Genomic DNA, 13,852 nt, shown 5'->3' on the forward strand with positions numbered 1-13,852 from the left:
CCCTTCTGGCCTTGGAATCTATTAAGGCCTGGCATACCTGACATGCTGTTTCAGACAATGGGCCACAGGTCCCTGCAACAGAATTCAAACAATTGAGCAACAAATGGGAATTTGAGCTTACGACATCTTCCCGTGGATTCACACAAAACAACAAGAAGGCGGGATCAGAAGCAACGACAGCAAAGAGACTGATGGCAAAGGCAAAACGGACAGGAAGAGATCCCTGTTTGGCAATTCTGAACCATTGCAATACACCCTCTGGCGAACTAGATAGTAGCCCACCACAGGGACTAATGAGCTGGAGAACTGTGATTCTGCTTACCATGAGGCATAGAGTGAGTCACAGCAGAGGACCAACAGACAGGAGACAGAAGCAGTTAAGAGGATGCCAAGCTAAGCAGGCAACAGAGCAATCAAGGACCTGCAGACTCTATGGACAGGTGAGCAGATCTAAGTCCAACCGCTGAACAACCACACAAAGCAAAGGCAAATGCAAGAGGCCATGCTGAAGTTGGTCTCAGGTCATGTGAGGCAACTACAGACTCAGGACAATGATGGAGACAACTGTGGTGTATCAGCAGACAGCTGGCACATCTGGACAGACAATGCTAAGGTCAGAACGAGGGGAAAATAAGAATGTGAGAATGACCATACTAGGTCAAACCAATGGTCCATCTAGTCCAGTATCATGTCTTCTGACAGTGGCCTGAAGCATAGGGTTGTGTCCTTGACCATCTTGTCCAATAGCCATTGATGGGTCTACCCTCCTTAAACTTATCTAATTCTTTTTTGAACCCTGTTGTAGTTTTGGCCTTCACAATTTCCCATGACAATGAGTTCCACAAGTTGATCATGCATTGAATGAAGAAGTACTTCTTTTTGTTTGTTTCAGACCTGCTGTCCATTAATTTAATTGGATGATATCTGGTACTTGTGTTATGTAAAGGGGTAAACACTTTCCTATTCTCTCGCTCTACACCAGTCATGATTGTTTAGACCTCTATCAAATCTCCCTACTTAGACTTCTCTTTTCCAAGATGAGACGTCCCCCAGTCTTTTTAATCCATCCTCATAAAGAAGCTGTTCCATACCCTGAATCAATTTTATTGCCCTTCTCTGTGCCTTTTCTAATTCTAATATATCTCTTTTGAGATGGGGTGACCAGAACTGCACACAGTATTCTAGATGTGCCCAATCCATGGATTTATATAGTGGCATTATGATATTTTCTGTTTTATTATCTATCCCTTTCCTAATGGTTCCCAACGTTCCGTTAGGCTTTTTTGACTGCCACTGCACATTGAGCAGATGTTTCCAGAGAACTATTCATGATGACTCCAAGATCTTTTCTTGAGTGGTAATAGCCAATTTAGACCCAGTCATGTTTTCCAATGTGCATTACTTTTCACTTATCAAAACTGAATTTCAACTGCCATTTTGTTGCCCAGTCACCCAGTTTTGTGAGATCCCTTTGAAATTCTTTGCAGTCAGCTTTGGACTTACCTATTTTGAGTAATTTTGTATCATCTGCAAACTTTGCCACCTCGCTGTTCACTATCTTTTCCAGATCATTTATGGAGTTGTAGAACAGCATAGGTCCCAATTCAGATCCCTGGGGGACCTTGCTATTTACCTCTCTCCCTTGTGAAAACTCACCATTTATTCCTACCCCTTGTTTCCTGTCTTTTAAGCAGTTAGGATCCATGAGAGGACCTTCCCTCTTATCCAATTATTGCTTAATTAGAATGAGTCTCCGCCATCAACTTGTCTGATGTGGGAGAGTGAGAAGTAACGGGAATATGAACAATACAGAGGAGTATCAGGGTGCCACCCAACAGAATGGAGGAGGCAACAAGGTGAAATCAAGTCCCCCATCAACAGCAATAACACAAAGAAGAAGTGGGAGACTGGTTTGAAGAGTAGCACACTTGAAAGACTATGATGCCTAATCAGCTACAATAGGCTGGTGATAAAGGCCATGTGCCCAGGATGGGCTATGTAGTAGTAACCTCTGACCCTTCCAGTACTGAAATGTTTGCACAAAGACATAATAAAAACAATTAATTTTTAAATGGAAAGATGTGGTAACATGCATGGATTTGTACAGGTTGCAGGAGGAAAGGATTTGGAGGTGGCACCAGGAAGTCAGTCTGTGTATACATGGCTAGAATGCTAGAATGCATGGCTATCAGTAGGAGCAGCCCTGTAAATAATTGCTTTAATAAAGAGCCAGTTCAGTTTTTATGGATGGAGTCTGACACAGGTTACACCCCCCATATTCTTCATAGAAATATGGTTATGATATGAATATGGCACAGCTAAGGGTACATCTTCACTACCTGCCGGATCGGCGGGTAGTGATCGATCTTTCGGGGATCGATTTTTCGCATCTTGTGTAGACATGATAAATCGATCCTCAATCTCTCTGCCATTGACTCCAGTAATCCACCACTGCGAGAGGTGGAAGTGGAGTCGATGGGGGAATGGCGGCAGTCGACCCCGCGCCATGAGGACGCGAGGTAAGTCGATCTAAGATATGTTGACTTCAGCTATATTATCTCGTATATTATCTTGGGGTTCAGGGTGTGGCCAGGCATTAGGATGTGGGAGGAGGCTCTGGGCTGGGGGTGCAGGGTCTGGGAGGGAGTTAGGGTGCAGGGTCTGGCCAGGAGTTAAGGTACGGGAGGGGGCTCAGGGCTGGGGCAGGGGGTTGAGGTGTGGAGCTCTTACCTGGGGCAGCTCCTGTTTGGTGCGAGGGGTTCAGGGTGTGTGGGTGCAGAAGTCAGGGCATGGGGTGTGGGGGGCTGGGTATGTGTGGGTGGTGCAGGGGTCAGGGCGGGTGTGTGTGGGTGGTGTTGGGGGGCCCCATGCCAGGGCACCCTGTGTTGTATTGCAAATCCGCCTCTGCAAAATGCAGTACATGAAACTCAGAAGATTTCTCCCTGCTCCTACATTTTGTTAGCAATTTGTGGTTTCACTTTCTATTCTCAAATTCTCTTATCTTTCATCTTTATGCATTAAGAACAATACCAAACTTCAATCTATATAACTTTATTTCCGATTAAGAAAAAAACAGCAAAAAATCAGAACAAATATAAAGTGTCTATGTGAGTAACAGCCCAGCTTCAGTCTCTGGAACATCCTCTACCTTGGACTGCCTCACAGCACTGCCCTTGCAGGAAGGCTATGGAGACCTGTTTACATTTAAAGAAGCAGAACGGTGCATCAGAAACAGAGTGACACCTTTTGTTTGCAGATTTATATACCCTACAGTCCTGAAAAATCACTGAAGTCAAAGAGCCTGGAAACAGAAATCACCGCAAAAATGAATTGCATTCCCTGAATCAGCACTGTCAGGAGCTCCGGCAGCCTTCTTGGTGCCCCAGGCAGCGGAAGGTCCCGCCCCCCAAATGGCGCCCCCGAAATACCCGCCGATGATGGCGGCGGCTGAACATCCGCCTAATTGTGCTGGCCCTGAGCACTGTCACGTGTTCTATTACATGGATTTCAGCCGCAGAAAAGGTTTTGGTGTTCTCATGATTCGTTCACACAAGGTACTGGACAAATGCTGATCTCTATATTTAGGGAAAATTGCCATAGTATTTGCAGCAGTTCTAACTGAGAAAGAAACTGAAGGTTATTTTTTTAAAGTAACAATTCCATATATTACCATATTTCATATGCATATCGCTGGTGATTTTACATTCTTTGCTTTCAAAGTATCTAATGAAAGTACACATAATGGGCCCCATTAATTCCTTGTGTAACTGAAGCCAATGGAGTTTCATCTACTCCCAGGTCTAAGCTTGGCCCTCTAAATCTTCAAGATTTAATTTTTAGTGGAAACTTCACAGTGTTCAATGTCTCAGAGTTTACATAACAACTGAAGTTATTTGACACATCTGTTCAGAGGGCTACATTGTAGTCTGTTGCATAACTGTAAATTCACAATACTCCACTGAAATTAATAGAGCTACCCCACTGCAACTCCAGAGTAACTGGGAGCAGTTACATGACCATAATCCAGATTACTTCACTGAAATTAATGGAATCAAACTACTGCAAATGCAGGGTAAGTGAGGGCAGAGTTTGGTCCAGAATCTTTAAAGCAACCTAATATTGAGGCCTCATGGCTGGACCACCGGACTATTCCCAGTTCTGTCACTCGCCTGCGGAGTGACTATGGGCAAATCACATCACCTCTCCTCTCTGAACCTTAGTTTCCTTATCTGTAAAATGAGGAGAATTATACCAACCTCCTTTATAAAGCATGTTGAGGGCTACTTATCAAAATCTCTATATGAGAACTCAGTAATAGTATAATACATAATGCTAATAAGGAAGAAATATTAACATTATTACTGCTATTTTGTATGAATGTGATGCACTAACATAAGGGTGAGGGTGCCTGAGAAGCTGAGATGCAGGGTTTGGGAAGCAGCAGGGTTAGGTTGCAATGAAACTTTATTAATGGCTGTTAATGAGAGAGAAAAATCAGGAGAAGTACAACAACAACAATACAAACTGCAGCAAACCCGAAGCCCAAAATAATCTCATGATACTTTGTAAAACCTGCTTTCACAGCCTTCACTGTGGCTGTTTTATTTATTCCCATAGGGCGTCTCATGTTTTGTTCAGTTAAATACATCTCACTGATATATCTGCCCCCATTCTCCTGAACCATTCCCTGGATCATTTCAATCAGCTCAGAAACCTGTTCAGCCTGTTCTGCTCCAGTTGCTTTGTTATTGAAAGCACAATATCGGTTCCCACACTTCTGAATCAGCCCCTTAAGATCTTTATTATCTGAGTATCTCACATAGTCACGCAGTGAGCCAACCTCTAAATCTTCTTTCCGGGTGAACAGGACGATCATGTGCCTCATGGCTTCAACTCCAAAAATCTCCTGTATTCGCTTCACTGCTTCCTTGTCTTCTTCAGTGTAACGGCCCAGCTGGGTCACCAGCAGCAGAGCATGGGGGCCAGGGGCAGAGAGCACGATACAATGACCAATCTCTCCTGAAATTATTGTATCACAAACCTTTCCATCAAAAATGGCAGGTGTGTCAATAACCACAAGCTCCCTCCCATTCCAGCTCCTTTGCCCTTTTGCACAAGTCACAGTTACTGACTTTGCTCCGAGCTTGGACACAAACTTTTCTTCGCCAAGGATGGAGTTTCCTGTCGCACTTTTCCCAGCTCCACTTTTACCAACGAGGATGAGTCTCAGTTCTGATCCCATATCTGGGTCTGCTGGAGACAAGTTTGACAGAGTAAGAACATGAGAGGTACTTCTACTTCTATAATTATAGCTGTGAGGTCCAGGATGGGTCAGAATACTAGTCTTTTACCAGTGGAGACACTGATTCAAATTAGATGAGTTCACTAGCGGAATCCAATTTCTTGTTTTATCCTTATTAATGGTTATTCAGCCACATCATTAAACCACAACACAATTTAGCAAATCTATCATTCTCCATTCAAGCACACACCAAGCCTGGGATAGTTGGAAGGAAGGTTGCAAGTTGCGGTTGAAGGGCTTAAGATCTGTGTGTGGAGAGCGGGGGTGGGGATCATGACTGAGGGTGTTTGCAGAAGTTTGCCTCATGACTGATTTTTCCCTTTATATTTATGAACATTTTAAATTCAACACACTAACTGAAATGTAAAAATATATTGTACAGAACCTTTTGTTGTTCCTTCAGCCCACAGATTCTGGCCCATGGTACTATGGGCATACAAGAGTCTGAAGAGAATACAATGTGGTGATCTAGACTCTAGGACCCTAGAGTTTATATGGCTGTTATCACCACAGTATCTGAGTGCCCCACAATCATTACTGGATACAGCCTCACAGTGCCCTGGGAAATCCCAATCTTAAAGAGGGGAAACTGGGGAACAGAGGCAGACTAAGTGATTTGCCTAAAGTCACACAGAGGCAGGGCCGCCCAGAGGATTCCGGGGGCCCGGGGTCTTCGGCGGCGGGGGGCCCCTTCCATTCCGGGACCCGCCGCCAAAGTGCCCCGAAGACCGGGCTGCGCTTCGGCGGCGGCGGCGGCAGGACCCCCCCCCGGCCCCGGCCCCGGCCTCGGCCTCAGCCTCTAACCCCCCCCCCCCCTTACCTGAGCGCGTCTCCGGCGGGGCCTGAGCTCCATCCCGCTCAGAGCCGTGTGGTGAGGGGGCGGGGCTGGGAGCTCCACGCCCAGCGGAGGCAGCTGCCCCGCCCCCTCCCCACGCCGCTCTGAGCGGGGCGGGGCTCAGGCCCCGTTGGAGCTCCCAGCCCCGCCCCCTCCCCACGCCGCTCTGAGCGGGGCGGGGCTCAGGCCCCGTTGGAGCTCCCAGCCCCGCCCCCTCACCACGCCGCTCTGAGCGGGGCTCAGGGGCTCGGCCGGAGGCTGAGGCTCCAAGAGAGGGGCGGAGGCGGGAGCCTCCGCTCTTCTCTTGGGGGCCCCTGCGGAGCCCGGGGCCCGGGGCAAATTGCCCCCTTTGGCCCCCCCTCTGGGCGGCCCTGCACAGAGGGTCTGTGGATGAAGCAAGATTTGAACCCATCTCCTGTGTCCCTGTCCCGTGTTCTGGTCACTACAGGATCTTTCCTGCTCTTCGCATACAAAATGACCCCTGCTGTGGAGAGGGGAAGTAACAAGAGATGATCCCCACCTCCAGGAACCACTTCTCCAACGAGGTGGAGGTCATGACCAAAATATACTACTTGACACAAAGAGCTTAAAATGTAAATTTAATACGGAGACTACAAGTGAATACAAGAAACAGATGGAGGGAGCACAAGATAATTGTGAGACTGTTATCCCTGATTACAGCACATCAGCTGCCTCACCATTGCCATGTGTTTTGTCGGCACCATGGCCTAGGTGGGTTTAGGGAGAAATGTAAAAGATGATAATATTGTGCAGTTTTACAGGGAGTTCCTGACATATGCAGGTGGTGGCATGGGAGACTTTGCAAAAGTGCCTTTCCAAAAATCAGACAGTGATGAAGGCTAGCATCACTGGCATAGTGGAGGTGCAAGTCCACTTCCCTTTACTGTATGAGAGATGATAGGTAGAGCAGACAGACTATGAAGGGACTTAAAATTAAAGACACTGGAAGGTGTGGAAAAGGAGAAGCCAGTGGAAGAAAGCAAAGAGGAAGAGTGATATGGTTGAAGCAATGAGCCAGGAAGATAGTCTCCCACAGTATTCTTGCCAGCAAGTTAAAGAAGTATGGGCTGGATGGTTGGACTATAAGGTGGATAGAAAGCTGGCTAGTTTGTCGGGCTCAATGGGTAATGATCAACGGCTCCATGTCTAGTTGGCAGCCAGTTTCAAGTGGAGTGCCCCAAGGGTCGGTCCTGGGGCCGGTTTTGTTCAACATCCTCATTAATGATCTGGATGATGGGAGGGACTGCACCCTTACCCAATCTGAAGATGACACTAACTGGGAGGAGTGGTAGATACGCTGGAGGGTAGGGATAGGGTCCAGAGTGATCTAGACAAATTGGAGGATTGGGCCAAAAGAAATCTGAGGAGGTTCAACAAGGACAAGTGCAGAGTCCTGCACTTAGGACGGAAGAATCCCATTCACTGTTACAGACTAGGGACCGAGTGGTTAAGCAGCAGTTCTGCAGAAAAGGACCAGAGGTTACAGTGGACAAGAAGCCGGATACAAGTCAGCAGTGTGCCCTTGTTGCCACGAAGGCTAATGGCATATTGGGCTATATTAGTAGGAGCATTGCCAACAGGTCGAGGGACATGATTATTCCCCTCTATTCCGCACTGGTGAGGCCACATCTGGAGTACTGTGTCCAGTTTTGGTCCCCCCAGTACAGAAAGGATGTGGACAAATTGGAGAGAGTCCAGCGGAGGGCAATGGAAATGATTAGGGGGCTGGGGCACATAACTTATGAGGAGAGGCTGAGGGAACTGGGATTGTTTAGTCTGCAGAAGAGAAGAATGAGAGGAAATTTGACAGCTGCTTTCAACTACCTGAAAGAGGGGGTCCCAAAGAGGATGGAGCTCGGCTTTTCTCAGTGGTGGCAGATGACAGAACAAGAAGCAAAGGTCTCAAGTTGCAGTGGGGGAGGTTTAGGTTGGATATTAGGAAACACTTTTTCACTAGGATAGTGGTGAAGCACTGGAATGGGTTCCCTAGGGAGGTGGTGGAATCTCCTTCCTTAGAGGCTTTTAAGGTCAGGCTTGACAAAGCCCTGGCTGGGATGATTTAGTTGGGGATTGGTCCTGCTTTGAGCAGGGGGTAGGACTAGATGACCTCCTAAGGTCTCTTCCAACCCTAATCTTCTATGATTCTATGTTTTATGCAATATTATATTCAATGGATAGACTTGGAGAGAGGAGGCTAAGAGATAAACAGGGCCTGGAGGAGAGTTTTAGCAGGGCAGGCAGAAAGGAAAGGCTGAATCGGAGAGATGCTGTACAGGAGGAAGCAGCAAGATGTAGACATGACCTGGAGATAAGGGTCTGAAGAAATGTTGCCGTTAAAGATGATGCCCAGGTCATAGGCCTGAGTGACACGGAGGATGGTGGTGTTGGGCACAGTAACTAAGAAAGAGAATAAAAGTGGAGAGTTTTATTGAGAAAGATTAAAGGCTCTGTTATGGCCAATTGAAATAGGTTTGAAGGCTGCACATCAACATGTCAGAAAGATAGGCTGAGACTTTAGTTTGGGGAGAAGGAGATAGGTCAGAAGTGCAGATTTGTGAGTTGTCAGCACAGAGGTAAAATATTTATGTACTAAATAGATTGGGTCAGAGGGAAAATAAGAGGGGGCCCAGAACAGAGCTCTCTGGAATCCCCACTGAAAGTTGGTGCAGGGAAGAGGAAGGTCCTCTGAACGAAGCACTGAAATGTGGCCAGAACAAGGCTCTTGGTGTAACTTTCTCACCATAGGTTATGTCTTCTCCTTTGCTCTTCCTCCCTTTCATCTCTCTCTGAAATAGATAAAAATGTGTTATTTATTTAAAACATCCTTTTACCTCCAAGCTCAGAATTTAGAAAGCACAATATTAGAAGTATTCTGCTCTCAGCCTTGAAATCTTGATTATGGCCAGAATAGTGAGGTTCTGAAAATGACACTTTGATTCTTAATATTTAATGTCCACCATTCTTCTCCCTCAAATTTTCCCAGTTTAGAAATAAAGACCCTGATTCAGCAAGGTACACCGCTACCCCGATATAATGCGACCCAATATAACCTGAATTTGGATATAACCTGGTAAAGCAGTGCTCCAGGGGGGCAGAGCTGTGCACTCCGGTGGATCAAAGCAAGTTCGATATAACACGGTTTCACCTATAACGCGGTAAGATTTTTTGGCTCCCGAGGACAGCGTTATATCGGGGTAGAGGTGTACTTAAGTATGTGCTTAACTTTAATCACAGTTAGTGCTATTGACTTGTGACTTCGATGGAACTACTCATGTGCTTAGAGTTAGGCAGATGCTTATGAACCAAGCTGTACTGTGGCCATAGGCACTGATCCTGCAAACACTTCTTGCCTTATTTAAGAACATGGCTAGTCCCAGTGAAGGCAATTGGTATATTCACATACACACATGTGGAAGTGTTTGCAGGATTGGGCCATATCAATTTTTCTAACTGGCAGTAATTCAAGCTGCGGTGGGTATATGAAAATCAGTCTCTGGTATGAAGGACAGGTCCATCAATGGCTATATGCCAAGATTCTCAGGGATGCAACCCCATGCTCTGGGTGTACCTAAGCCTCTGCCTGCCAGAAGCTGGGAGTGGATGACAAGGGATGGATCATTCGATAAACTGCCCTGTGCTGTTCATTCCCTCCGGGGCACCTGGCACTGGCCACTGTTGGGAGACAGGATACTGGGCTAGATGGACTTTTGGTCTGACCCAGTGTGGCCGTTCCTATGTACTGCTCTATGTATACAAATACATTTTCATCAGGAATCAGAACTTACCTGACAGTTTGACTTTTCAGGCCTCAGGTTGAAGAGAATGCGCCCTGCACTTTGGTATTGATTCTGTCCTTCTCTCTTTATCTGCTCTTTTTTCTTAGAGCTCAGTCCTGCTGAGTCCTCAGTGTTCTCGCCCCAGTCTAGTAAAGCACTTAGGAACATGCCTAACTTTAGGTATGTGGATAGCCCCACTGAAATCAGTGAGACCACTCATATAGTAGATGAAGCCACTAATCTCTTCTCCTTCAAATTTCTCCTCAAGTTTTAATTATACTGAGATATCCGCAAGAAACTGGCTAGGTAAAGGGCCAGTGGCGATTACGGGTATTTATTTCAGAGGGGTAGCCATGTTGGTCTGTTTCAACAAAAACAACGAGGAACCCTGTGGCACCTTAAAGACTAACAAATGTATTTGGGCATAAGCTTCCATGTTCGGGATATAGCAGCGGTACAGCCTGGGGGAACCAGTGGCCCCTTTGTGATGCATCTGGCAAAGTGGGTTCCAGTCCACGAAAGCTTATGCCCAAATAAGATGCCACAGGACTCCTTGTTGTTTTTGGTATTTATTTGTTATTTATTTAACTTTTAAATGAATTGGAAAGATGTTGTGCCCAGCTCTGGCCTATTTAATCACACGTTCTTATTAATGTCACCTTTGTCCTTCTTCCCCACTTCCCTCCTATTGTTCATTACATTCCCTTAGTGCATCTTGCCCTGAGTTAGATGTAAGCTCTTTGCTGTAGGGACTGTCTCTTCATGTGTGTTTGTACAGCACCCAGCACAATGGAGCCTTGATGGGGGCTGCTGGGCACTGCTGCAATTCAAATAATGAGCAATAAACAGGCTTGGCAACATTTAATTGTTTGTAATTATGACAGATAATATCAATGTTTAAATTTTTCTATTTTTATCCATTTTAATTTTCACAGATGTGGACACGTGGGTTTTAAGCATTTTTAATCGATTTAAATGTTCAGTTGCAAGAAATTATAAGAAAGTCAGACAATAGAGGCTGTCAAACAATAATTGTTTAAGACCGTAAACACTGAGATTCAGAAAGTTAAAACTTTATAACCATTAAAACACAAATTGTCAACATCACATTTTAAAATCAATATCCTTAAATCAAACTCTCAAATTCTCATGCAGCATTTTTATTACTTTGCCTGTCTGTAAAGTTCAATTATTATGAATGGAAATATTTTTCCTCGGTTTGTGTGTGTCTGGTGAAATCAATATGTATTGATGTTTACCACTAAAAATCTAATTCTTCCAAGCCTACACATGAATTATCGCACCAGGAAATTATCTAATTATTCTGGATTGAGCTAAGAACCCCTCCCTGAGTCTAGTTCTTGTTGTGATTTGCCAGAGCCGCTATGGACCATGAAATTAGTTACTTACGAACTTTAGGAAAACCCAAACAACTACGTATGGCCTTATTCTCATTGGTGCTGAGGATTCTTTACAGCACTTTGCAAGTCTAAAGGGAGCTTAAAGTTGGTTGAAATTACACTTAAACCCACTCTAAGGCCCCATTACACTGGCTTAGGCCACGTCTACAGTACAGGCACTGCAACAGCACAACTACAGCCCTGCAACTATGCCATCGTAGCACTACAGTGTAGAAAAGCTTCTTCCATTGCCCTAGCTGTATCTACACCAGGGATTTGGTTAGCAAAGCTACGGCACTCAGGGGTTTACCCCAAGTACCGTGGCTATGTCGACCTAACTTTTAAGTGTAGGCCAGGCCTTAGTGTATATGGGAATTAGTACCAAAATGTTCCACAATATGAAACACATAGGAAGATGATCAATCCCAGTGCAACAGATGAATATCTAATGTTGTTCTTTGGGGTTCTCATACACATTCCATAGGGGTGCACTCAATGATCTAGGCATAATGAAAGCACCTGTGGTGTCTCCATAGTTAAGACTGAGTTGAGTGTTGGACTTAAAGTGGTGAATCATTTTATTATGTATGAATAAACCAGCATGTCTCCCTCAAAATACGGAACTCCACGGGCATAGAATGAATTTTCTGAGACTTTATACATTAATTAATGAGTGAAAAATAATTAAAAATAGATCCTTTATTAAATTAAGTAACATGTGTTAGTGAGACACTCTGTATCCCAAAACAGCACCCTGGCACCGTATATTTACCATGGTGATAGGATTATGAATTGTTTTGTACAAAGTATGCCTTGTGAGGTATCATTTTAAAAGTTTTGATCTGTTGAACATTAATATCCTGTTGAATTGCATGTGCCATCATTGTTTGTACATTTATGAAGTTTTGCTATATGTGTGTTACTGAAATATGCTGTGAAGTTGGAAACACCCACCATACAACAATGGAGAAGCCAGACGGCGTTAATGGCCCATTGAGGGGACTACTCACTCACAAGGACTGTCCCAGGAACCGTATACAATGGAGACTTCTCGGGGATAGCACGGAGCCAATGTCACCAGCATGGACGTGGCCAGCAAACTGGAAGAAACTATAAAAGAAGGTAAGTGACATCATAACTTGGTCTCATTCCCCTCACAACTCAACACCTGGAAACATGTCTGGAGGACAAAGTGTTTGAATTGGGGAGGGGATCCCAGACTGGAAAGGAGAATCCCAGCTTGTGTATTAAGGAACTATATCATCAGGGTGATCCACTGCTTGATGCAAATCATGCAGGGTTTATAGAACTAAGACTGTGAATTTGTTTTATTTCTTTGATCTGTACACTATTACTTATAACAACTTAAATCTTTCTGTAGTTAATAAATCTGTTTTATGTTTTACCTAAAACAGTGTCATTTGGTTGAAGTGCTCAGAGAAATCTGAGCTCAGTTAACAAAACTCATGCATGTTCTCTCCACACTGAGGGAGGTCTAGATAATAAACTTACATTGGTCAGGCTTTTGACCAGGCAAGTCGGTACAGATCTGGGGCTGTAGCTTCTATATTGGTGGCTCATGAGTGGCTGGGAGAAACATACATGTAACTCAGTTGGGTGTGTCCCTGCCTGTGAATGTCTGTGTAAGTGCAGGGCCTGTCAGAGATTTGTAGCTTGTCACTGAATCACAGAGTGAGAAGGAACTCAGACTAGTAGGATAGAGGGCTCAGCAGTGCCCCAGTTCCAGGTGGCACCCTGGGGAACCCATCACAGTCAGACATTTCCTTTGGTTCTGAACGATCTCAACAACAGAATAATGATGACTCTTCAAATATCTCATGCAGTTAAAACTCACTGAGAGCTTACACACAGGCTACATGTGAAGGGTTTTTTTTAGGACTGATAATATTTTTCCGCGTTATTCTTCATATCTCAAAGTTTATTCTTCAACAGAGGATAACCCTCCTTCAGAGAAATATGTGAAGAATTGCCTTCTTTCAAAATGGCTTCCATCTCCCATTTTTCTAAATAGAGCTAAGTACACAGGTTGCCCAGAACAAAGATGGGCACCGCAGGTGGGATTCACAAGGGTACTTAACATAAGAACATAAGAACATAAGAAAGGCCGTACCGGGTCAGACCAAAGGTCCATCTAGCCCAGTATCTGTCTACCGACAGTGGCCAATGCCAGGTGCCCCTGAGGCAATGATCAAGTGATCTCTCTCCTGCCATCCATCTCCATCCTCTGACGAACAGAGGCTAGGGACACCATTCTTACCCATCCTGGCTAATAGCCATTTATGGACTTAGCCTCCATGAATTTATCCAGTCCCCTTTTAAACATTGTTATAGTCCTAGCCTTCACAACCTCCTCAGGTAAGGAGTTCCACAAGTTGACTGTGCGCTGCGTGAAGAAGAACTTCCTTTTATTTGTTTTAAACCTGCTGCCTATTAATTTCATTTGGTGACCCCTAGTTCTTGTATTATGGGAATAAGTAAATAACTTTTCCTTATCCAC

At 44.9% G+C, this 13,852-nt stretch overlaps 1 protein-coding gene across 4 annotated transcripts; it reads right to left on the reverse strand.

Moving 5' to 3' along the window:
- Window positions 1–3,046: 3,046 nt before the first annotated feature.
- On the reverse strand, window positions 3,047–12,395 carry LOC123363402 (GTPase IMAP family member 2-like). Of its 4 annotated transcripts, none has more exons than XM_045004327.1 (3): window positions 12,349–12,395; window positions 8,899–8,944; window positions 3,047–5,250 (listed from the first exon to the last, which is right to left on the reverse strand). In XM_045004327.1, the coding sequence occupies exons 2-3, from the start codon at window positions 8,936–8,938 to the stop codon at window positions 4,478–4,480; spliced, it is 813 nt and encodes a 270-aa protein (XP_044860262.1). In that variant the 5' UTR covers window positions 8,939–8,944; window positions 12,349–12,395; the 3' UTR covers window positions 3,047–4,477. The 4 variants fall into 4 exon arrangements, with proteins under 4 accessions (XP_044860262.1, XP_044860261.1, XP_044860260.1 ...); XM_045004326.1 differs by having other exon boundaries at window positions 3,047–5,253; window positions 12,349–12,391; XM_045004325.1 differs by lacking the exon at window positions 12,349–12,395 and adding an exon at window positions 9,944–10,131.
- Window positions 12,396–13,852: the final 1,457 nt, after the last annotated feature.

Source organism: Mauremys mutica, chromosome 2, assembly GCF_020497125.1.
Source record: "Mauremys mutica isolate MM-2020 ecotype Southern chromosome 2, ASM2049712v1, whole genome shotgun sequence".
Taxonomy (NCBI): Eukaryota; Metazoa; Chordata; order Testudines; family Geoemydidae; genus Mauremys; species Mauremys mutica.

Coding starts and splice junctions, on each gene's coding strand:
- LOC123363402 (XM_045004323.1), bottom strand. CDS start 10,102: ATGTTCCTAAGTGCTTTACTAGACTGGGGCGAGAACACTGAGGACTCA. Junction 8,945..9,943: donor CTGAAAAGTCAAACTGTCAG/GTAAGTTCTGAT, acceptor TATCTATTTCAG/AGAGAGATGAAAGGGAGGAA. Junction 5,254..8,898: donor AGGAGAAGACATAACCTATG/GTGAGAAAGTTA, acceptor ACTTGTCTCCAG/CAGACCCAGATATGGGATCA.